The sequence below is a fragment of the Oncorhynchus tshawytscha genome, unplaced genomic scaffold (assembly GCF_018296145.1).
Source record: "Oncorhynchus tshawytscha isolate Ot180627B unplaced genomic scaffold, Otsh_v2.0 Un_contig_3379_pilon_pilon, whole genome shotgun sequence".
NCBI lineage: Eukaryota > Metazoa > Chordata > Actinopteri > Salmoniformes > Salmonidae > Oncorhynchus > Oncorhynchus tshawytscha.
The window spans coordinates 100,575-126,127 of NW_024609265.1; the positions used below are offsets into that span (position 1 = coordinate 100,575).

General features: G+C 46.0%; 2 protein-coding genes across 2 annotated transcripts; both read right to left on the bottom strand.

Moving 5' to 3' along the window:
* Positions 1–5,515: 5,515 nt before the first annotated feature.
* On the bottom strand, positions 5,516–6,687 carry LOC121844513 (translation initiation factor IF-2-like). Its single transcript, XM_042314702.1, has 2 exons — positions 5,909–6,687; positions 5,516–5,854 (listed from the first exon to the last, which is right to left on the bottom strand). The coding sequence occupies exons 1-2, from the start codon at positions 6,597–6,599 to the stop codon at positions 5,829–5,831; spliced, it is 717 nt and encodes a 238-aa protein (XP_042170636.1). The 5' UTR covers positions 6,600–6,687; the 3' UTR covers positions 5,516–5,828.
* A 5,000-nt stretch (positions 6,688–11,687) lies between these two features.
* Positions 11,688–25,348, bottom strand: LOC121844511. Its single transcript, XM_042314700.1, has 4 exons — positions 24,131–25,348; positions 21,873–21,948; positions 17,535–17,613; positions 11,688–11,838 (listed from the first exon to the last, which is right to left on the bottom strand). Exons 1-4 carry the CDS (start codon positions 24,803–24,805, stop codon positions 11,688–11,690), a joined length of 981 nt encoding a protein of 326 aa, XP_042170634.1. The 5' UTR covers positions 24,806–25,348.
* Between the last annotated feature and the right edge of the window lie 205 nt (positions 25,349–25,553).

Consider the following 25,553-nt stretch of genomic DNA (forward strand, 5'->3'; position numbering starts at 1 on the left):
TATAATATGTCTCCTCTCCTCCATGTCTCAGTGTCTTACTGCAGGTCTATAATATGTCTCCTCCATGTCTCTGTGTCTTACTGCAGGTCTATAATATGTCTCCTCTCCTCCATGTCTCTGTGTCTTACTGCAGGTCTATAATATGTCTCCTCACCTCCATGTCTCTGTGTCAAACTGCAGGTCTACAATATGTCTCCTCCATGTCTCAGTGTCTTACTGCAGGTCTATAATATGTCTCCTCCATGTCTCAGTGTCTTACTGCAGGTCTATAATATGTCTCCTCTCCTCCAGGTCTCAGTGTCTTACTGCAGGTCTATAATATGTCTCCTCCATGTCTCAGTGTCTTACTGCAGGTCTATAATATGTCTCCTCTCCTCCATGTCTCAGTGACTTACTGCAGGTCTATAATATGTCTCCTCTCCTCCATGTCTCAGTGTCTTACTGCAGGTCTATAATATGTCTCCTCTCCTCCATGTCTCCGTGTCTTACTGCAGGTCTATAATATGTCTCCTCTCCTCCATGTCTCTGTGTCTTACTGCAGGTCTATAATATGTCTCCTCTCCTCCATGTCTCTGTGTCTTACTGCAGGTCTATAATATATCTCCTCCATGTCTCAGTGTCTTACTGCAGGTCTATAATATGTCTCCTCCATGTCTCTGTGTCTTACTGCAGGTCTATAATATGTCTCCTCCATGTCTCAGTGTCTTACTGCAGGTCTATAATATGTCTCCTCCATGTCTCAGTGTCTTACTGCAGGTCTATAATATGTCTCCTCCATGTCTCTGTGTCTTACTGCAGGTCTATAATATGTCTCCTCTCCTCCATGTCTCTGTGTCTTACTGCAGGTCTATAATATGTCTCCTCCATGTCTCAGTGTCTTACTGCAGGTCTATAATATGTCTCCTCTCCTCCATGTCTCTGTGTCTTACTGCAGGTCTATAATATGTCTCCTCTCTGTGTCTCCATGTCTCTGTGTCTTACTGCAGGTCTATAATATGTCTCCTCCATGTCTCAGTGTCTTACTGCAGGTCTATAATATGTCTCCTCCATGTCTCTGTGTCTTACTGCAGGTCTATAATATGTCTCCTCTCCTCCATGTCTCTGTGTCTTACTGCAGGTCTATAATATGTCTCCTCCATGTCTCTGTGTCTTACTGCAGGTCTATAATATGTCTCCTCTCCTCCATGTCTCTGTGTCTTACTACAGGTCTATAATATGTCTCCTCCATGTCTCTGTGTCTTACTGCAGGTCTATAATATGTCTCCTCTCCTCCATGTCTCTGTGTCTTACTGCAGGTCTATAATATGTCTCCTCTCCTCCATGTCTCAGTGTCTTACTGCAGGTCTATAATATGTCTCCTCCATGTCTCTGTGTCTTACTGCAGGTCTATAATATGTCTCCTCTCCTCCATGTCTCAGTGTCTTACTGCAGGTCTATAATATGTCTCCTCCATGTCTCAGTGTCTTACTGCAGGTCTATAATATGTCTCCTCCATGTCTCTGTGTCTTACTGCAGGTCTATAATATGTCTCCTCCATGTCTCAGTGTCTTACTGCAGGTCTATAATATGTCTCCTCTCCTCCATGTCTCAGTGTCTTACTGCAGGTCTATAATATGTCTCCTCCATGTCTCAGTGTCTTACTGCAGGTCTATAATATGTCTCCTCCATGTCTCAGTGTCTTACTGCAGGTCTATAATATGTCTCCTCTCCTCCATGTCTCAGTGTCTTACTGCAGGTCTATAATATGTCTCCTCCATGTCTCTGTGTCTTACTGCAGGTCTATAATATGTCTCCTCCAGGTCTCAGTGTCTTACTGCAGGTCTATAATATGTCTCCTCTCCTCCATGTCTCAGTGTCTTACTGCAGGTCTATAATATGTCTCCTCCATGTCTCCGTGTCTTACTGCAGGTCTATAATATGTCTCCTCTCCTCCATGTCTCTGTGTCTTACTGCAGGTCTATAATATGTCTCCTCACCTCCATGTCTCTGTGTCAAACTGCAGGTCTACAATATGTCTCCTCCATGTCTCAGTGTCTTACTGCAGGTCTATAATATGTCTCCTCCATGTCTCAGTGTCTTACTGCAGGTCTATAATATGTCTCCTCTCCTCCAGTACTGCAGGTCTATAATATGTCTCCTCCATGTCTCAGTGTCTTACTGCAGGTCTATAATATGTCTCCTCTCCTCCATGTCTCAGTGTCTTACTGCAGGTCTATAATATGTCTCCTCTCCTCCATGTCTCAGTGTCTTACTGCAGGTCTATAATATGTCTCCTCTCCTCCATGTCTCTGTGTCTTACTGCAGGTCTATAATATGTCTCTCCTCCATGTCTCTCCTCCATGTCTCTGTGTCTTACTGCAGGTCTATAATATGTCTCCTCTCCTCCATGTCTCTGTGTCTTACTGCAGGTCTATAATATGTCTCCTCCTCCATGTCTCAGTGTCTTACTGCAGGTCTATAATATGTCTCCTCCATGTCTCTGTGTCTTACTGCAGGTCTATAATATGTCTCCTCCATGTCTCAGTGTCTTACTGCAGGTCTATAATATGTCTCCTCCAGGTCTCATGTCTTACAGTGTCTTAGCAGGTCTATAATATGTCTCCTCCATGTCTCTGTGTCTTACTGCAGGTCTATAATATGTCTCCTCTCCTCCATGTCTCTGTGTCTTACTGCAGGTCTATAATATGTCTCCTCCACGTCTCAGTGTCTTACTGCAGGTCTATAATATGTCTCCTCTCCTCCATGTCTCTGTGTCTTACTGCAGGTCTATAATATGTCTCCTCTCCTCCATGTCTCTGTGTCTTACTGCAGGTCTATAATATGTCTCCTCCATGTCTCAGTGTCTTACTGCAGGTCTATAATATGTCTCCTCCATGTCTCTGTGTCTTACTGCAGGTCTATAATATGTCTCCTCTCCTCCATGTCTCTGTGTCTTACTGCAGGTCTATAATATGTCTCCTCCATGTCTCTGTGTCTTACTGCATGTCTATAATATGTCTCCTCTCCTCCATGTCTCTGTGTCTTACTACAGGTCTATAATATGTCTCCTCCATGTCTCTGTGTCTTACTGCAGGTCTATAATATGTCTCCTCTCCTCCATGTCTCTGTGTCTTACTGCAGGTCTATAATATGTCTCCTCCATGTCTCTGTGTCTTACTGCAGGTCTATAATATGTCTCCTCTCCTCCATGTCTCAGTGTCTTACTGCAGGTCTATAATATCTCTCCTCTCCTCCATGTCTCAGTGTCTTACTGCAGGTCTATAATATGTCTCCTCCATGTCTCTGTGTCTTACTGCAGGTCTATAATATGTCTCCTCTCCTCCATGTCTCAGTGTCTTACTGCAGGTCTATAATATGTCTCCTCCATGTCTCTGTGTCTTACTGCAGGTCTATAATATGTCTCCTCCATGTCTCAGTGTCTTACTGCAGGTCTATAATATGTCTCCTCCATGTCTCAGTGTCTTACTGCAGGTCTATAATATGTCTCCTCCATGTCTCTGTGTCTTACTGCAGGTCTATAATATGTCTCCTCTCCTCCATGTCTCTGTGTCTTACTGCAGGTCTATAATATGTCTCCTCTCCTCCATGTCTCTGTGTCTTACTGCAGGTCTATAATATGTCTCCTCCATGTCTCAGTGTCTTACTGCAGGTCTATAATATGTCTCCTCCATGTCTCAGTGTCTTACTGCAGGTCTATAATATGTCTCCTCTCCTCCATGTCTCAGTGTCTTACTGCAGGTCTATAATATGTCTCCTCCATGTCTCAGTGTCTTACTGCAGGTCTATAATATGTCTCCTCTCCTCCATGTCTCAGTGTCTTACTGCAGGTCTATAATATGTCTCCTCTCCTCCATGTCTCAGTGTCTTACTGCAGGTCTATAATATGTCTCCTCTCCTCCATGTCTCAGTGTCTTACTGCAGGTCTATAATATGTCTCTCTCCTCCATGTCTCTGTGTCTTACTGCAGGTCTATAATATGTCTCCTCTCCTCCATGTCTCTGTGTCTTACTGCAGGTCTATAATATGTCTCCTCCATGTCTCAGTGTCTTACTGCAGGTCTATAATATGTCTCCTCTCCTCCATGTCTCAGTGTCTTACTGCAGGTCTATAATATGTCTCCTCTCCTCCATGTCTCAGTGTCTTACTGCAGGTCTATAATATGTCTCCTCTCCTCCATGTCTCAGTGTCTTACTGCAGGTCTATAATATGTCTCCTCTCCTCCATGTCTCAGTGTCTTACTGCAGGTCTATAATATGTCTCCTCTCCTCCATGTCTCTGTGTCTTACTGCAGGTCTATAATATGTCTCCTCTCCTCCATGTCTCTGTGTCTTACTGCAGGTCTATAATATGTCTCCTCCATGTCTCAGTGTCTTACTGCAGGTCTATAATATGTCTCCTCTCCTCCATGTCTCAGTGTCTTACTGCAGGTCTATAATATGTCTCCTCCATGTCTCAGTGTCTTACTGCAGGTCTATAATATGTCTCCTCTCCTCCATGTCTCTGTGTCTTACTGCAGGTCTATAATATGTCTCCTCCATGTCTCTGTGTCTTACTGCAGGTCTATAATATGTCTCCTCTCCTCCATGTCTCAGTGTCTTACTGCAGGTCTATAATATGTCTCCTCTCCTCCATGTCTCAGTGTCTTACTGCAGGTCTATAATATGTCTCCTCCATGTCTCTGTGTCTTACTGCAGGTCTATAATATGTCTCCTCCATGTCTCAGTGTCTTACTGCAGGTCTATAATATGTCTCCTCTCCTCCATGTCTCAGTGTCTTACTGCAGGTCTATAATATGTCTCCTCTCCTCCATGTCTCTGTGTCTTACTGCAGGTCTATAATATGTCTCCTCCATGTCTCTGTGTCTTACTGCAGGTCTATAATATGTCTCCTCCATGTCTCTGTGTCTTACTGCAGGTCTATAATATGTCTCCTCTCCTCCATGTCTCTGTGTCTTACTGCAGGTCTATAATATGTCTCCTCCATGTCTCTGTGTCTTACTGCAGGTCTATAATATGTCTCCTCTCCTCCATGTCTCAGTGTCTTACTGCAGGTCTATAATATGTCTCCTCTCCTCCATGTCTCTGTGTCTTACTGCAGGTCTATAATATGTCTCCTCTCCTCCATGTCTCAGTGTCTTACTGCAGGTCTATAATATGTCTCCTCCATGTCTCTGTGTCTTACTGCAGGTCTATAATATGTCTCCTCACCTCCATGTCTCTGTGTCTTACTGCAGGTCTATAATATGTCTCCTCTCCTCCATGTCTCAGTGTCTTACTGCAGGTCTATAATATGTATCCTCACCTCCATGTCTCTGTGTCTTACTGCAGGTCTATAATATGTCTCCTCCATGTCTCTGTGTCTTACTGCAGGTCTATAATATGTCTCCTCCATGTCTCTGTGTCTTACTGCAGGTCTATAATATGTCTCCTCCATGTCTCTGTGTCTTACTGCAGGTCTATAATATGTCTCCTCCATGTCTCTGTGTCTTACTGCAGGTCTATAATATGTCTCCTCCATGTCTCAGTGTCTTACTGCAGGTCTATAATATGTCTCCTCTCCTCCATGTCTCTGTGTCTTACTGCAGGTCTATAATATGTCTCCTCCATGTCTCAGTGTCTTACTGCAGATAAACCAACCGTAGTTGGATCACATGATGGATCACATGACACACAGCTCTTAAAGAGACAGCGTCCCGCTCAGACACCGACCTTTGCCCCCTGCTGTATTGGGGAGCCTGTTGTGGAAAGATACAGCTCAGTGTCTCCCGGGTCAACTCTGTGCCCAGATCAGTCCTTATCTCCTCCATGGACCATGTCTGAGTCTAGCTGTTACGAACGGCTGCTCTCCCCACCACCTCCCGGACTCTGACCTCCCATGTTTCTGGGTGAGATGATGCTCTCCCCACCACCTCCCGGACTCTGACCTCCCATGTTTCTGGGTGAGATGATGCTCTCCCCACCACCTCCCGGACTCTGACCTCCCATGTTTCTGGGTGAGATGATGCTCTCCCCACCACCTCCCGGACTCTGACCTCCCATGTTTCTGGGTGAGATGATGCTCTCCTTGGACTGGAGCAGCCTCTCCAGGCAGGGCGAGCTGATCTTCCCCGACGGAGGCCCTCGTCGGTGGGCTCGGGGTCTGACTCTGTAAGGGTGGGTCTGGAGGTGGGGGTCCACAGTGCTCCCCTGGGGGTCAGTGCTGGAGGAGACCGCGTCGTCTTGGGTTTGTTCCTGGTCGTCGGCTGGACGGTTGGATCCCAGGGAGCAGGCGATGGAGGGCCTGCCCAGGCCCGGTGGCTCTTGCTGGGCTGTCTCTGTCTCTGTGTTGGAGGAGCAGATGGGGGCGGTGTGGAGACGTTTGAGATGAGTGGCAGAGGAGTAGGGGAAGGAGCCGGGCAGGGGTCCGTCGGAGGCTCGCAGGGCTAGGTGGTGGTCACCCTCTGGGGGGGAGACGACGGGAGGAGAGGCTGGAGGTGGTGGCTGGGCTGGGGCCTGGTACTGCTGTGGAGAGTCAGAACGGAATAGGTTTTGTATCCCTTTGTCCACCATGAAGAACTGACTACAAAGAATAGTAGAATATCCTTCTTCCTTAAGAGACATTATGCCATCCTGACTGAGTAGAATTCTGCCTCCTGCTTTCTAATGGGATTCTAGACTCCAGAGTGTTATCTAGTGATGACATCATAACTTCAATTGTCTAACATCTTCTGAGGGGAGAGAACAGAACACAGTCGGTCTGGCACGAGAGGGAAAATTAGGAACCTTGTTTTCCTCCTCTCCTACTTCTTAACCTCCTCCTCCTCCCTTTCCTCTACTCCTCCTCCCTTCTCCTCTCCTCCCCTTCTCCTCCTCCTCCTCCTCCCTCTCTCCTCCCTTCCCCTCTACTCCCTTCTCTCCTCCTCCCTCTACTCCTCCTCCCTTCTCTCCTCCTCCCTTCCCCTCTACTCCCTCTCTCCTCCTCCCTCTACTCCTCCTCCTTTCTCTCCTCCTCCCTCTACTCCTCCTCCCTTCTCTCCTCCTCTTCCAGACCTCTACCTGTCCTCTAAGATATTCCTCTGTTGTTCTCAGTCCATTGTCTTGTGTAAAATGACACCTCTATAATTCCTCTCCTGCAGAGATAGATTGTAAAACCTGCTCTGTCCTCTTCCTGCTATTCTCAGGATAATGGATATGTTGGGCTCCTCTCCTCCCTCCCTCCCTTCCTACCTGTAGGGTTGCATTCCACTGGCTGCTCTCCTATCTTCCTACTAGCATAGCTACCACATACAATGTAGCAGTGTCCTGGGCGTTCTAAATGGAATGGTAGTGTTGGAACAGAACCAGTATCTCAACGATGTAGCAGTGTTCTGGACATTCTAAATGGAATGGTAGTGTTGGAACAGAACCAGTATCTCATCTACGATGTAGCAGTGTCCTGGACATTCTAAATGGAATGGTAGTGTTGGAACAGAACATCTCATGTACATCTATGATGTAGCAGTGTTCTGGGCGTTCTAAATGGAATGGTAGTGTTGGAACAGAACCAGTATCTCATCTACGATGTAGCAGTGTTCTGGACATTCTAAATGGAATGGTAGTGTTGGAACAGAACCTCTCATCTACGATGTAGCAGTGTTCTGGACATTCTAAATGGAATGGTAGTGTTGGAACAGAACCAGTATCTCATCTCGATGTAGCAGTGTCCTGGACATTCTAAATGGAATGGTAGTGTTGGAACAGAACCAGTATCTCATCTACGATGTAGCAGTGTCCTGGACATTCTAAATGGAATGGTAGTGTTGGAACAGAACCAGTATCTCATCTACGATGTAGCAGTGTCCTGGACATTCTAAATGGAATGGTAGTGTTGGAACAGAACCAGTATCTCATCTACGATGTAGCAGTGTTCTGGACATTCTAAATGGAATGGTAGTGTTGGAACAGAACCAGTATCTCATCTACGATGTAGCAGTGTCCTGGACATTCTAAATGGAATGGTAGTGTTGGAACAGAACCAGTATCTCATCTATGATGTAGCAGTGTTCTGGGCGTTCTAAATGGAATGGTAGTGTTGGAACAGAACCAGTATCTCATCTACGATGTAGCAGTGTTCTGGACATTCTAAATGGAATGGTAGTGTTGGAACAGAACCAGTATCTCATCTACGATGTAGCAGTGTTCTGGACATTCTAAATGGAATGGTAGTGTTGGAACAGAACCAGTATCTCATCTACGATGTAGCAGTGTCCTGGACATTCTAAATGGAATGGTAGTGTTGGAACAGAACCAGTATCTCATCTACGATGTAGCAGTGTCCTGGACATTCTAAATGGAATGGTAGTGTTGGAACAGAACCAGTATCTCATCTACGATGTAGCAGTGTCCTGGACATTCCAAATGGAATGGTAGTGTTGGAACAGAACCAGTATCTCATCTACGATGTAGCAGTGTTCTGGACATTCTAAATGGAATGGTAGTGTTGGAACAGAACCAGTATCTCATCTACGATGTAGCAGTGTTCTGGACATTCTAAATGGAATGGTAGTGTTGGAACAGAACCAGTATCTCATCTACGATGTAGCAGTGTTCTGGACATTCTAAATGGAATGGTAGTGTTGGAACAGAACCAGTATCTCATCTATGATGTAGCAGTGTTCTGGACATGCATTCTAAATGGAATGGTAGTGTTGGAACAGAACCAGTATCTCATCTACGTGTTAGTGTCCTGGACATTCTAAATGGAATGGTAGTGTTGGAACAGTCTTTCATCTCAAGCAGTGTCCTCATTCCTGTTGGAACAGAAAGTATCTCATCTACGATGTAGCAGTGTTCTGGACATTCTAAATGGAATGGTAGTGTTGGAACAGAACCAGTATCTCATCTACGATGTAGCAGTGTTCTGGACATTCTAAATGGAATGGTAGTGTTGGAACAGAACCAGTTCTCATCTACGATGTAGCAGTGTTCTGGACATTCTAAATGGAATGTCTAGTGTTGGAACAGAACCAGTATCTCATCTATGATGTAGCAGTGTTCTGGACATTCTAAATGGAATGGTAGTGTTGGAACAGAACCAGTATCTCATCTACGATGTAGCAGTGTTCTGGACATTCTAAATGGAATGGTAGTGTTGGAACAGAACCAGTATCTCATCTATGATGTAGCAGTGTTCTGGACATGCATTCTAAATGGAATGGTAGTGTTGGAACAGAACCAGTATCTCATCTATGATGTAGCAGTGTTCTGGACATGCATTCTAAATGGAATGGTAGTGTTGGAACAGAACCAGTATCTCATCTACGATGTAGCAGTGTCCTGGACATTCTAAATGGAATGGTAGTGTTGGAACAGAACCAGTATCTCATCTACGATGTAGCAGTGTTCTGGGCGTTCTAAATGGAATGGTAGTGTTGGAACAGAACCAGTATCTCATCTACGATGTAGCAGTGTTCTGGACGTTCTAAATGGAATGGTAGTGTTGGAACAGAACCAGTATCTAACATGTAGCAGTGTTCTGGACATTCTAAATGGAATGGTAGTGTTGGAACAGAACCAGTATCTCATCTATGAAGCAGTGTTCTAGACACATTCAGTGTTGGAACAGATATCTCATCAGAACAGTGTCCTGGACATTCTAAATGGAATGGTAGTGTTGGAACAGAACAGATAACAGAGCAGTGTTCTGGGCGTTCTAAATGGAATGGTAGTGTTGGAACAGAACAGTATCTCATCTACGATGTAGCAGTGTTCTGGACGTTTAAATGGAATGGTAGTGTTGGAACAGAACAGTATCTCATCTACGATGTAGCAGTGTTCTGGACATTCTAAATGGAATGGTAGTGTTGGAACAGAACAGTATCTCATCTACGATGTAGCAGTGTCCTGGACATTCTAAATGGAATGGTAGTGTTGGAACAGAACCAGTATCTCATCTACGATGTAGCAGTGTCCTGGACATTCTAAATGGAATGGTAGTGTTGGAACAGGTATCTCATCTACGATGTAGCAGTGTTCTGACATTCTAAATGGAATGGTAGTGTTGGAACAGAAACAGACGATGTAGCAGTGTCCTGGACATTCTAAATGGAATGGTAGTGTTGGAACAGAACCAGTATCTCATCTATGATGTAGCAGTGTTCTGGACATGCATTCTAAATGGAATGGTAGTGTTGGAACAGAACCAGTATCTCATCTATGATGTAGCAGTGTCCTGGACATTCTAAATGGAATGGTAGTGTTGGAACAGAACCAGTATCTCATCTACGATGTAGCAGTGTCCTGGACATTCTAAATGGAATGGTAGTGTTGGAACAGAACCAGTATCTCATCTACGATGTAGCAGTGTTCTGGACATTCTAAATGGAATGGTAGTGTTGGAACAGAACCAGTATCTCATCTATGATGTAGCAGTGTTCTGGACATGCATTCTAAATGGAATGGTAGTGTTGGAACAGAACCAGTATCTCATCTATGATGTAGCAGTGTTCTGGACATGCATTCTAAATGGAATGGTAGTGTTGGAACAGAACCAGTACTCATCTACGATGTAGCAGTGTTCTGCGTTCTAAATGGAATGGTAGTGTTGGAACAGAACCAGTATCTCATCTACGATGTAGCAGTGTTCTGGGCATTCTAAATGGAATGGTAGTGTTGGAACAGAACCAGTATCTCATCTACGATGTAGCAGTGTTCTGGACATTCTAAATGGAATGGTAGTGTTGGAACAGAACCAGTATCTCATCTACGATGTAGCAGTGTCCTGACATTCTAAATGGAATGGTAGTGTTGGAACAGAACCAGTATCTCATCTACGATGTAGCAGTGTCCTGGACATTCTAAATGGAATGGTAGTGTTGGAACAGAACCAGTATCTCATCTACGATGTAGCAGTGTTCTGGACATTCTAAATGGAATGGTAGTGTTGGAACAGAACCAGTATCTCATCTACGATGTAGCAGTTTCCTGGACATTCTAAATGGAATGGTAGTGTTGGAACAGAACCAGTATCTCATCTACGATGTAGCAGTGTTCTGGACATTCTAAATGGAATGGTAGTGTTGGAACAGAACCAGTATCTCATCTACGATGTAGCAGTGTTCTGGACATTCTAAATGGAATGGTAGTGTTGGAACAGAACCAGTATCTCATCTACGATGTAGCAGTGTTCTGGACATTCTAAATGGAATGGCAGTGTTGGAACAGAACCAGTATCTCATCTACGATGCAGTTTCCTGGACATTCTAAATGGAATGGTAGTGTTGGCAGTATCTCATCTACGATGTAGCAGTTTCCTGGACATTCTAAATGGAATGGTAGTGTTGGAACAGAACCAGTATCTCATCTACGATGTAGCAGTGTTCTGGACATTCTAAATGGAATGGTAGTGTTGGAACAGAACCAGTATCTCATCTACGATGTAGCAGTGTTCTGGACATTCTAAATGGAATGGTAGTGTTGGAACAGAACCAGTATCTCATCTACGATGTAGCAGCCTGACATTCTAAATGGAATGGCAGTGTTGGAACAGAACCAGTATCTCATCTACGATGTAGCAGTTTTGGACATTCTAAATGGAATGGTAGTGTTGGAACAGAACCAGTATCTCATCTACGATGTAGCAGTGTTCTGGACATGCATTCTACCATTCTAAGTGTTATGCTGGTGTCAATATTGGAACAGTCTTTCATCAAACCTCACTGTTAAAGACCTTTACCTTAGCTGTGTGGTGCTCTTCCTGGCTGTCAGTGTGCTGGTCTGGGTCTGTCTGGGTCTGAGTCTGTCTGGGCTTGTCCGGGCTTGCTTGAGGAAACCAGCTATGGAGCTCGCTTCCATCTTCAGGATCACACTGACGTAGCGCTCACTACAAACAGAACACAGAACATACCAAGATTTAGAACACAGAAAAGAGAATAGAACACAGAACAGATAACAGAACAGGGTTTAGAACACAGAACAGATAACAGAACAGGGTTTAGAACACAGAACAGATAACAGAACAGGGTTTAGAACACAGAACAGATAACAGAACAGGGTTTAGAACACAGAACAGATAACAGAACAGGGTTTAGAACACAGAACAGATAACAGAACAGGGTTTAGAACACAGAACAGATAACAGAACAGGGTTTAGAACACAGAACAGATAATAGAACAGGGTTCTAGTACACTACTATAGACCAGAGCCCTATTCCCTATATAGGGCACTACTTTTGTCCAGGGTGCCATTTGGGAGGCAAACGGAGCGAGAGTTGGTGATGACATATATGTCAGTGAATAAACAGGTTCAGCATATTGTCATGTCTGTGTCCGTTCCAAACCTCCACTGATCTCATCTGTACAGTCTGCCTCTGACCTGGGCATGTTTACCTCTACAGGAGAAATGTGACGTGATGCTGTGTGTTGCCTGCTTGCTTGCTGCCTGCTTGTTACCTGCTTGTTGCCCTGCCTGCTTGTTGCCTGCTTGCTGCCTGCTTGTTGCCTGCTTGCTGCCTGCTTGCTGCCTGCTTGCTTTGCCTGCTTGTTGCCTGCTTGCTGCCTGCTTGTTGCCTGCTTGCTGCCTGCTTGTTGCCTGCTTGCCTGCTTGCTGCTTGCTGCCTACTTCTTGCCTGGTTCTTGCCTGCTTGCTGCCTGCTTGCTGCCTGCTTGTTGCCTGCTTGTTGCCTGCTTGCTTGTTGCCTGCTTGCTGCCCTGCTTGCTGCCTGCTTGTTGCCTGCTTGCTGTCTGCATGTTGCCTGCCTTTTGCCTGCTTGTCTGCCTGCTTTTTGCTTGCTGCCTGCTTGTTGCCTGCTTGCTGCCTGCTTGTTGCCTGCTTGCTGCCTGCTTGAGTGTCTGAGCAGCTATGCTGCTGTACAGTCAGTCACACACGCTGCATGATCCTGTCCACACGTGGCAGCGTGCGAGGGAGGGAGAGAGGGAGGGAGGGAGGGAGAGGAGGGAGGGAGGGAGGGAGGGGGAGGGAGGGAGGGAGGGAGGGAGGGAGGGGAGGGAGGGGGGGAGGGAGGGAGGGAGGGAGGGAGGGGAGGGAGGGAGGGAGGGAGGAGGGAGGGGAGGGAGGGAGGGAGGGAGCGAGGGAGGGAGGGACCCTGTTCCTTCCATTCACCGCTATAAATAGTCAGTAAGCCCCGAGGCCGTTCGACTGCCTATCTATCGCCCCGTAGTGGCCTCGCTCAGTGTGTGTGTGTGTGTGTGTGTGTGTGTGTGTGTGTGTGTGCTCTGCTGCTTTAAGCAGCCAGTGGGATTTAACACTGTTTCACCAACACCCCCTCCCCATCTCTTTCGTCTTGCCTATTCATTTCTATTCATCCTTCTCCTCTCCTCTCCTCTCCTCCTCCTCCTCCTCCTCTCCTCTCCTACTTCTCCTCTCCTCTCCTCTGCCTCCCCTTTCCTCCTCCTCTTCCTCCTCCTCCTCTCCTCTTCCTCCTCTCCTCCTCCTCCTCTCAACTGCCTCCCCTTCCCTCCTCCTCATCCTCTCTGTAGTGGGTTCAGATTATTCTGGGTTCCATAATGAGAAGTCACCTGCTGTGAGCTGCTCTACATGTGGTCTAATTCCTCCTCACACACATACAGATTACACCCCTGCCCACATAACAGTGGGTTATCGTCCTGTTAGCATACAGATTACACCCCTGCCCACATAACAGTGGGTTAAAGTCCTGTTAGCCTACAGATTACACCCCTACCCACATAACAGTGGGTTATCGTCCTGTTAGCATACAGATTACACCCCTACCCACATAACAGTGGGTTATCGTCCTGTTAGCATACAGATTACACCCCTGCCCACATAACAGTGGGTTAAAGTCCTGTTAGCCTACAGATTACACCCCTACCCACATAACAGTGGGTTATCGTCCCGTTAGCATACAGATTACACCCCTACCCACATAACAGTGGGTTAAGGTCCCGTTACCATACAGATTACACCCCTACCCACATAACAGTGGGTTATCGTCCCGTTAGCATACAGATTACACCCCTACCCACATAACAGTGGGTTATCGTCCTGTTAGCATACAGATTACACCCCTACCCACATAACAGTGGGTTATCGTCCCGTTAGCATACAGATTACACCCCTACCCACATAACAGTGGGTTATCGTCCTGTTAGCATACAGATTACACCCCTACCCACATAACAGTGGGTTAAAGTCCTGTTAGCATACAGATTACACCCCTACCCACATAACAGTGGGTTAAAGTCCTGTTAGCATACAGATTACACCCCTACCCACATAACAGTGGGTTAAGGTCCTGTTAGCATACAGATTACACCCCTACCCACATAACAGTGGGTTAAAGTCCTGTTAGCCTACAGATTACACCCCTACCCACATAACAGTGGGTTATCGTCCTGTTAGCATACAGATTACACCCCTACCCACATAACAGTGGGTTATCGTCCTGTTAGCATACAGATTACACCCCTACCCACATAACAGTGGGTTATCGTCCTGTTAGCATACAGATTACACCCCTACCCACATAACAGTGGGTTATCGTCCTGTTAGCATACAGATTACACCCCTACCCACATAACAGTGGGTTAACGTCCTGTTAGCCTACAGATTACACCCCTACCCACATAACAGTGGGTTATCGTCCTGTTAGCATACAGATTACACCCCTACCCACATAACAGTGGGTTATTGTCCTGTTAGCCTACAGATTACACCCCTACCCACATAACAGTGGGTTAAAGTCCTGTTAGCATACAGATTACACCCCTACCCACATAACAGTGGGTTAAGGTCCTGTTAGCCTACAGATTACACCCCTACCCACATAACAGTGGGTTAAAGTCCTGTTAGCATACAGATTACACCCCTACCCACATAACAGTGGGTTATTGTCCTGTTAGCATACAGATTACACCCCTACCCACATAACAGTGGGTTAAAGTCCTGTTAGCATACAGATTACACCCCTACCCACATAACAGTGGGTTATCGTCCTGTTAGCATACAGATTACACCCCTACCCACATAACAGTGGGTTAAATCCTGTTAGCATACAGATTACACCCCTGCCCACATAACAGTGGGCTAAAGTCCCGTTAGCCTACAGATTACACCCCTGCCCACATAACAGTGGGCTAAAGTCCCGTTAGCATACAGATTACACCCCTACCCACATAACAGTGGGTTATTGTCCTGTTAGCATACAGATTACACCCCTACCCACATAACAGTGGGTTAAGGTCCTGTTAGCCTACAGATTACACCCCTACCCACATAACAGTGGGTTAAAGTCCTGTTAGCATACAGATTACACCCCTACCCACATAACAGTGGGTTAAAGTCCTGTTAGCCTACAGATTACACCCCTACCCACATAACAGTGGGTTAAGGTCCTGTTAGCATACAGATTACACCCCTACCCACATAACAGTGGGTTAAGGTCCTGTTAGCATACAGATTACACCCCTACCCACATAACAGTGGGTTAAGGTCCTGTTAGCATACAGATTACACCCCTACCCACATAACAGTGGGTTATTGTCCTGTTAGCCTACAGATTTCCCTGGCCCTACCACATAACAGTGGGTTAAAACCTGTTAGCATACAGATTACACTGTAGGCCCACATAACAGTGGGTTAGGAGAACAGACAGGAACTGTGTAGGTAGAGGAGAACAGACAGATTGTAGGTAGAGGACCCACATAACAGTGGGAACTACATAACAGACAGGAACTAGTGGGTTAGGAGAACAGACATGAACTACTGTAGGGAGAGGAGAACAGACAGGGACTACTGTAGGGAGGGACAGAGAACAGACAGGAACTACTGTAGGGACAGTGGGTGAGGAGAACAGACAGGGACTACTGTAGGGAGAGGAGAGGAGAACAGACAGGAACTACTGAGAACAGACTAGGGAGAGGAGAACAGACAGTAACTACTGTAGGTAGAGGACATAACAGGGGTTACTGTAGGGAGAGGAGAACAGACAGGAACTACTGTAGGGAGAGGTCCTGTTACAGACATTAACTACTGCAGGGAGTGGGTTAAGGTCCTGTTAGACAGAACTACTGTAGGGGGTTAACAGACAGGAACTACTGTAGGGAGGGACAGGAGAACAGACCTACTGTAGGGAGGGAGAGGAGAACAGACATAACTAGTGGGTTACAGGTCCTGTTAGCATACAGAGAACAGACAGGAACTACTGTAGGGTGGGTTAGAGGTTAGATACAGATTACTACCCTACCCACATAACAGTGGGTTACTGTCCTGGGAGGATACAGATTAGACAGGAACTACAGTGGGTTAGATTACAGGAACACCCCTACCCACATAACAGTGGGTTAGGAGTCCTGTTAGACAGACTACTCTAGGGAGAGGAGAGGTTAACAGACAGGAACTACATACAGATTAGGAACTACCTACCCACAGAACAACACTGTGGGTTAAGGTCCTGTAGGGAGAGGAGAACATACAGGAACTACCCACATAACAGTGGGAACTACTGTTAGCATACAGACAGGAACCTGTACCCACATAACAGTGGGTTGTAGGTCCTGTTAGCATACAGAACTACTGTACCCAGGAGAACAGACAGGAACTCCTGTAGGGAGAGAGGAGAACAGACATGAACTACTGTAGGAGAGGAGAGGAGAACAGACAGGAACTACTGTAGGGAGAGGAGACCAGACAGGAACTACTGTAGGGAGAGGAGAACAGACAGGGACTACTGTAGGGAGGGAGAGGAGAAAGACAGACAGGAACTACTGTAGGGAGAGGAGAACAGACAGGAACTACTGTAGGGAGAGGAGAACAGACAGGAACTACTGTGGAGATGAGAACAGACAGGAACTACTGTAGGGAGAGGAGAGGAGAACAGACAGGAACTACTGTAGGGAGGAGAGGAGAACAGACAGGAACTACTGTAGGGAGAGGAGAACAGACAGGAACTACTGTAGGCAGAGGAGAGGAGAACAGAGAGGAACTACTGTAGGGAGAGGAGAACAGACAGGAACTACTGTAGGGAGAGGAGAACAGACAGGAACTACTGTAGGGAGAGGAGAGGAAAACAGACAGGAACTACTGTAGGGAGAGGAGAACAGACAGGAACTACTGCAGGGAGAGGAGAACAGACAGGAACTACTGTAGGCAGAGGAGAGGAGAACAGACAGGAACTACTGTAGGGAGAGGAGAGGAGAACAGACAGGAACTACTGTAGGGGGAGAGGAGAACAGACAGGAACTACTGTAGGGAGAGGAGAGGAGAACAGACAGGAACTACTGTAGGGAGAGGAGAACAGACAGGAACTACTGTAGGGAGAGGAGAACAGACAGGAACTACTGCAGGGAGAGGAGAACAGACAGTAACTACTGTAGGGAGAGGAGAACAGACAGGAACTACTGTAGGGAGAGGAGAGGAGAACAGACAGGAACTACTGTAGGGAGAGGAGAACAGACAGGAACTACTGTAGGGAGAGGAGAACAGACAGTAGGACAGAACTAATGGAGTCTGGCTCTAAACTCCGGGCTCTAGTTATTGTTCCATGTGGTGTGGTGAGAGTTGGGGACAGACACGGAGAGAGGAGGAGAGGGGATATTTACCCCATGTTTGGGTTCTGGAGGACTCCCATTATTCTCTGGATCCGGTCCATAGCAACGCTCTCCTGGAAACGGCTAAGACCTGGAGGACAGACGGACAGACAGGGAAAAGTTATCATGAGCAAGGCCACAAGAGAGAGAATATGAGTTTGAAAGAACTGCTGGTTTTGTCAGTTACCTATTTAGAAGTAAAGCTGTACGGAAAAGAGACAGACAGTGAGTCCGTTCCAACTCCGTTCTTAAAGAACTGCTGGTTTGCTAAACTACCTATTTAAAATGTCAGTCCTTGGTTCAAAAAAGAGGTTGAGAAACCCTGGTGTCACTCTGACTCCACCTCCTCATCTGATCCACTAAACCCCTGGCACTCTGACTCCGCCTCCTCATCTGATCCACTAAACCCCTGGCACTCTGACTCCGCCTCCTCATCTGATCCACTAAACCCCTGGCACTCTGACTCCGCCTCCTCATCTGATCCACTAAACCCCTGGCACTCTGACTCCGCCTCCTCAACTGATCCACTAAACCCCTGGCACTCTGACTCCGCCTCCTCATCTGATCCACTAAACCCCTGGCACTCTGACTCCGCCTCCTCATCTGATCCACTAAACCCCTGGCACTCTGACTCCGCCTCCTCATCTGATCCACTAAACCTGGCACTCTGACTCCGCCTCCTCATCTGATCCACTAAACCCCTGGCACTCTGACTCCGCCTCCTCATCTGATCCACTAAACCCCTGGCACTCTGACTCCGCCTCCTCATCTGATCCACTAAACCCCTGGCACTCTGACTCCGCCTCCTCATCTGATCCACTAAACCCCTGGCACTCTGACTCCGCCTCCTCATCTGATCCACTAAACCCCTGGCACTCTGACTCCGCCTCCTCATCTGATCCACTAAACCCCTGGCACTCTGACTCCGCCTCCTCATCTGATCCACTAAACCCCTGGCACTCTGACTCCGCCTCCTCATCTGATCCACTAAATCCCTGGCACTCTGACTCCGCCTCCTCATCTGATCCACTAAACCCCTGGCACTCTGACTCCGCCTCCTCAACAGGATCCACAAATGGCACTCTAACCTGCCTCCTCATCTGTCCACTAAACCCCTGGCACTCTGACTCCGCCTCCTCATCTGATCCACTACCCCTGGCACTCTGACTCCGCCTCCTCATCTGATCCACTAAACCCCTGGCACTCTGACTCCGCCTCCTCATCTGATCCACTAAACCCCTGGCACCTGACTCCGCCTCCTCATCTGATCCACTAAACCCCTGGCACTCTGACTCCGCCTCCTCATCTGATCCACTAAACCCCTGGCACTCTGACTCCGCCTCCTCATCTGATCCACTAAACCCCTGGTACTCTGACTCCGCCTCCTCATCTGATCCACTAAACCCCTGGCACTCTGACTCTGCCTCCTCATCTGATCCACGAACCCCTGGCACTCTGACTCCGCCTCCTCATCTGATCCACGAATCCCTGGCACTCTGTAGCTCTACATTATCTACCTAACCTGGCCCACACAGCACTACAACAGGCTCTACAATATCTACCTAACCTGGCCCACACAGTACTACAACAGGCTCTACCATATCTACCTAACCTGGCCCACACAGCACTACAACAGGCTCTACCGTATCTACCTAACCTGGCCCACACAGCACTACAACAGGCACTCTGTATCTACCTAACCTGGCCCCCACAGCTCTACAACAGGCTCTACAATATCTACCTAACCTGGTCCACACAGCACTACAACAGGCTCTACCATATCTACCTAACCTGGTCCACACAGCACTACAACAGGCTCTACCTATCTACCTAACCTGGCCCACACAGCACTACAACAGGCTCTCTGTATCTACCTAACCTGGCCCACACAGCACTACAACAGGCACTACCGTATCTACCTAACCTGGCCCACACAGCACTACAACAGGCTCTGTATCTACCTAACCTGGTCCACACAGCACTACAACAGACACTCTGTATCTACCTAACCTGGTCCACACAGCACTACAACAGGACACTCTGTATCTACCTAACCTGGTCCACACAGCACTACAACAGGCACTCTGTATCTACCTAACCTGGCCCACATATCAGCACTACAACAGGCACTCTTCCTATCTATCCTAACCTGGCCCACACAGCACTACAACAGACTCTCTCTCTTTATCTACCTAACCTGGCCCACACAGCACTACAACAGGCTCTGCCTCTCGTATCTACCTCTACCTGGCCCTCACATCACTACAACAGTCTCTCTGTATCTACCTAACCTGGTCCACACAGCACTACAACAGGCTCTACCTCTATCTACCTAACCTGGTCACACAGCACTACAACAGACTTTACTCTGTATCTACCTAACCTGGCCAAAGCACAGCACTACAACAGGCAGATAATATCTACCTAAATACAGCACTACAACATTGACACTCTGTATCTACATCTAACCTGGTCCACACAGCAGTTTCAAAACAACAGGCATTACAAATGTCTACCTAACCTGGTCCACACAGCACTACAACAGGCTCTCTTAACTACCTAACCTGGTCCACACAGCACTACAACATAACTACCTAACCTGGTCCACACAGCACTACAACAGGCTCTACGATATCTACCTAACCTGGTCCACACAGCACTACAACAGGCACTCTGTAACTACCTAACCTGGTCCACACAGCACTACAACAGGCTCTACAATATCTACCTAACCTGGTCCACACAGCACTACAACAGGCACTCTGAAGCCACTGGGTACAGCATATCTGGGTAATAGTGGGTGGCAACAGTCTTCCTGTGTTTGATCAAGCCTTTTATCTCTCTGTCTCTCTCTCTCTCTTCATCGCTCTCTCTCTACCTCTGTCTCGCCTCTCTTTTACCTCTCTCTCTCTCTCTACCTCTGTCTCCTCTCTCTTTTCTCTCTCTCTCTCTTTACTCTCTCTCTGTCTCTGTCTCGCTCTCTCTTTACCTATCTCTCTCTCTCTCTCTTTCTCTCTCTCTCTACCTCTGTCTCTGTCTCTCTTTACCTCTCTCTCTCTCTTTACCTCCTCTGTCTCTACCTCTGTCTCTCTATCCTCTCTCTCTCTCTCCCTCTACATCTCTCTCTGCCTCTCCCTCTACCCTCTCTCTCTCTGTCTGTCTCTCTGTCAATTCAATTCAAGGGCTTTATTGGCATGGGAAACATGTGTTAACATTGCCAAAGCAAGTGAGGTAGATAATATATGTCTGAAATAAACAATAAAAATCTAACAGTAGGCATCACACATACAGAAGTTTCAAAACAATAAAGACATTACAAATGTCATCTCTGTCTATATATATATATATATATCTACCTCTCTATCTGTATATATATATATATATATATATACCGTGTTTTAACAATGTACAAATGGTAAAGGACACAAGATAAAATAAATAAGCATAAATATGGGTTGTATTTACAATGGTGTTTGTTCTTCACTGGTTGCCCTTTTCTCGTGGCAACAGGTCACAAATCTTGCTGCTTTGATGGCACACTGTGGAATTTCACCCAGTAGATATGGGAGTTTTTCAAAATTGGTTTGTTTCGAATTCTTTGTGGAATTCTTTCTGTCTCTCTGTCTCTCTACTCTCTCTACTCTCTCTACCTCTCTCTACTCTCTCTCTCTTCTCTCTCTCTCTCTCTCTCTGTCTCTCTCTCTCTGTCTCTCTCTGTGTGTCTGTCTCTCTCTCTCTACTCTCTCTCTCTCTCTCTCTACCTCTGTCTCTCTCTGTCTCTGTCTCTCTCTCTCTCTCTCTCTCTCTACCTCTCTGTCTGTCTCTGTCTCTCTCTCTCTCTCTCTCTCTCTACCTCTCTGTCTGTCTCTGTCTCTGTCTCTCTCTCTCTCTCTCTCTCTACCTCTCTCTCTCTCTTTCAATGTGACTTGTATGAATAACACACGAGGGAATGACAACAAGATGTTTTCCGTTCAGTCGATCTGCGTTAGCATATCTGTAGTGACGCACCACACACACACACACACACACACACACACACACACACACACACACACACACACACACACACACACACACACACACACACACACACACACACACACACACACACACACACACACACACACACACACACACACACACACACACACACACACACACACACACACACACACACACACACACATACACACACACACACACACACACACACACACACACACACACACACACACACACACACACACACACACACACACACACCATTCAGAAAAACTCTCTCTGTGGGTATAGTACGGGGAGGATTGCGGGGTTAAATGAGTTCTTGGAGAGATTAGACAACTCACTCACGTTCTGAGTACCTCCCAGAGCGCAGGCCTCTCAGGATGGAAGACAGGGGATGGAGGTAACGCTGGAGCTCCATACACTGAGGACAACACAGGGATCTTTTGGTTATCACTACGGCAACAGCTTCCAGGAACAACACAATATTTACATATGACAGTTATTCAGAAAATAAGGTAATGGAATTAAACCACAACATACACAGTGATGGGTTAGCATTAGCAACTAGTATTCTCTAGCTATATAGCATGAATACTGGGGATTAGCATTAGCAACTAGTATTCTCTAGCTATATAACATGAATACTGGGGTTAGCATTAGCAACTAGTATTCTCTAGTTATATAGCATGAATACTGGGGATTAGCATTAGCAACTAGTATTCTCTAGCTATATAACATGAATACTGGGGGGTTAGCAACTAGTATTATCTAGTTATATAACATGAATACTGGGGGGTTAGCATTAGCAACTAGTATTCTCTAGCTATATAACATGAATACTGGGGATTAGCATTAGCAACTAGTATTCTCTTGCTATATAACATGAATACTGGGGGATTAGCATTAGCAACTAGTATTCTCTAGCTATATAACATGAATACTGGGGATTAGCATTAGCAACTAGTATTCTCTAGCTATATAACATGAATACTGGGGGTTAGCATTAGCAACTAGTATTCTCTAGCTATATAACATGAATACTGGGGGATTAGCATTAGCAACTAGTATTCTCTAGCTATATAACATGAATACTGGGGTATTAGCAACTAGTATTCTCTAGCTATATAACATGAATACTGGGGGGTTAGCAACTAGTATTATCTAGCTATATAACATGAATACTGGGGGATTAGCATTAGCAACTAGTATTCTCTAGCTATATAACATGAATACTGGGGAGTTAGCAACTAGCATTAGAGCCAAACCTTAATTATAGCCATATCTTCTGATTAAAACAACTAGCATTATAGCCATATCTTCTGATTAAAACAACTAGTGTTATAGCCATATCTTCTGATTAAAACAACTAGCATTATAGCCATATCTTCTGATTAAAACAACTAGCATTATAGCCATATCTTCGGATTTCTGATTAAAACAACTAGCATTATAGCCATATCTTCTAGCCATATCTTCTGATTAAAACAACTAGCATTATAGCCATATCTTCTGATTAAAACAACTAGCATTATAGCCATATCTTCTGATTAAAAAACTAGCATTATAGCCATATCTTCTGATTCAAACAACTAGCATTATAGCCATATCTTCTGATTAAAACAACTAGCATTATAGCCATATCTTCTGATTAAAACAACTAGCAGCATATCTTCTGATTAAAACAACTATTAGCCATATCTTCTGATTCAAACAACTAGCATTATAGCCATATCTTCTGATTAAAACAACTAGCATTATAGCCATATCTTCTGATTAAAACAACTAGCATTATAGCCATATCTTCTGATTAAAACAACTAGCATTATAGCCATATCTTCTGATTAAAACAACTAGCATTATAGCCATATCTTCTGATTAAAACAACTAGCATTATAGCCATATCTTCTGATTAAAACAACTAGCATTATAGCCATATCTTCTGATTAAAACAACTAGTGTTATAGCCATATCTTCTGATTAAAACAACTAGCATTATAGCCATATCTTCTGATTAAAACAACTAGCATTATAGCCATATCTTCTGATTAAAACAACTAGCATTATAGCCATATCTTCTGATTAAAACAACTAGCATTATAGCCATATCTTCTGATTAAAACAACTAGCATTATAGCCATATCTTCTGATTAAAACAACTAGCATTATAGCCATATCTTCTGATTAAAACAACTAGCATTATAGCCATATCTTCTGATTAAAACAACTAGCATTATAGCCATATCTTCTGATTAAAACAACTAGCATTATAGCCATATCTTCTGATTAAAACAACTAGCATTATTTAGCCATTCCTTCTTTTATAAATGACTCATTTTATTTCCATATATTCTACTTAAAGCTACACATTATCACCCTATTCCATTCATAGTGCTCTTTGTTTTGTTTTGAGAACCCATAGTAGTGTACTAGTGCACTACACCCTTACTAGTGCACTACTTTTGACCAGGACCGATAGGGTGGTAGTGCACTCTCCAGGGAATCAGGTGGCATTTGGGCTGTGTGACCCATGTCTTATAAGCCGGGCGACCCTCTAGAATGACATATAGAATTTATAGGATCTACTGTATGTGGTGACCCTTTACCTTCTGGGCAAACAGCTGATCCTTCTCAGGCTCCCCAGGTTCCGTTGTGTCTCTGTTCCTGCAGCCTTCGTCTCCAGGATGCCGTCCATGGCTGTGTGCCCTCTTCCTGCCCTGCCCAGGCTTCCCAGTGCCACTCTGTCTACTGTTTCTATCCCAGGCTTGAGATGAGGCCGTCGGGCTCCATGACAGTCTCTGCTGCTGCTGACCGTACACAGTAGGACTACATCCCTGGGTCTCACTGGGGCAGCGGCCCCCCTCGTAGGTGGCTGGAGGAGGGGTGCCACCACAACTACAATCTCTGTCCCTGCTCAGTCGAGGGTCAGCGTCGTTGGAATTATCACTGTCACCGTCCCTACTGAGGCCAGAGTCCCCGAAATCTCCTGTGTCACTGCTCAGCCTATGGGGTTCCTCGTGGTTGGAATTCCTGTTTAGCCTCGAGATCCCGTCCTTAGAAGAACCACAGTCAGTGTTACTGGGAGAGTCCCTTAATGATGATGATGATGAGGGTGGAGGTAAGGAGGATGAAGGTGCCGTCCTGACTGTGTGTCCGTCGGGGCTCAGTCCCACGCCGCTGTCGTTGTCATTATCTTCACTGTCACTGGCCAGGTAGTCTATGGAGAAATCAGAGTCCGACGCAGACATCCTGCAACGGATAGCAGGGCGACGGGCTCTCATCCACTAGAGAGCATCACACACCTCCAACAGATAGCAGGGTTACGGGCTCTCATCCACTAGAGAGCAGGGCTACGGGCTCTCATCCACTAGAGAGCATCACACACCTCCAACAGATAGCAGGGCTACGGGCTCTCATCCACTAGAGAGCAGGGCGACGGGCTCTCATCCACTAGAGAGCAGGGCGACGGGCTCTCATCCACTAGAGAGCATCACACACCTCCAACAGATAGCAGGGCTACGGGCTCTCATCCACTAGAGAGCATCACACACCTCCAACAGGGCTACGGGCTCTCATCCACTAGAGAGCATCACACACCTCCAACAGATAGCAGGGCGACGGGCTCTCATCCACTAGAGAGCATCACACACCTCCAACAGGGCGACGGGCTCTCATCCACTAGAGAGCATCACACACCTCCAACAGGGCTACGGGCTCTCATCCACTAGAGAGCATCACACACCTCCAACAGGGCTACGGGCTCTCATCCACTAGAGAGCATCACACACCTGCAACACAATATACAGTACATTATCATGTATTTGCAACACAATGTACAGTACATTATCATGCACCTGCAACACACTATACAGTACATTATCACACACCACCTGAAACACAATATACAGTACATTATTATCATGCACCTGCAGCACAATATACAGTACATTATCATGCACCTGCAACACAATATACAGTACATTATTATCACACACCTGCAACACAATATACAGTACATTATCACACACC

Bases quoted from the DNA above. Each gene is read 5' to 3' on its own strand.
- LOC121844513 (XM_042314702.1), bottom strand. From the start codon at position 6,599: ATGTCTCTTAAGGAAGAAGGATATTCTACTATTCTTTGTAGTCAGTTC. The intron at 5,855-5,908 runs GTGGTGGGGAGA...AGAGTCCGGGAG, and splicing joins GGGAGGTCAGAGTCCGGGAG to GTGGTGGGGAGAGCAGCCGT.
- LOC121844511 (XM_042314700.1), bottom strand. From the start codon at position 24,805: ATGAGAGCCCGTCGCCCTGCTATCCGTTGCAGGATGTCTGCGTCGGAC. The intron at 21,949-24,130 runs GTAAAGGGTCAC...TGTTGTCCTCAG, and splicing joins ATCAGCTGTTTGCCCAGAAG to TGTATGGAGCTCCAGCGTTA. The intron at 11,839-17,534 runs GTAAATATCCCC...TTCTGTTTGTAG, and splicing joins CTCCAGAACCCAAACATGGG to TGAGCGCTACGTCAGTGTGA.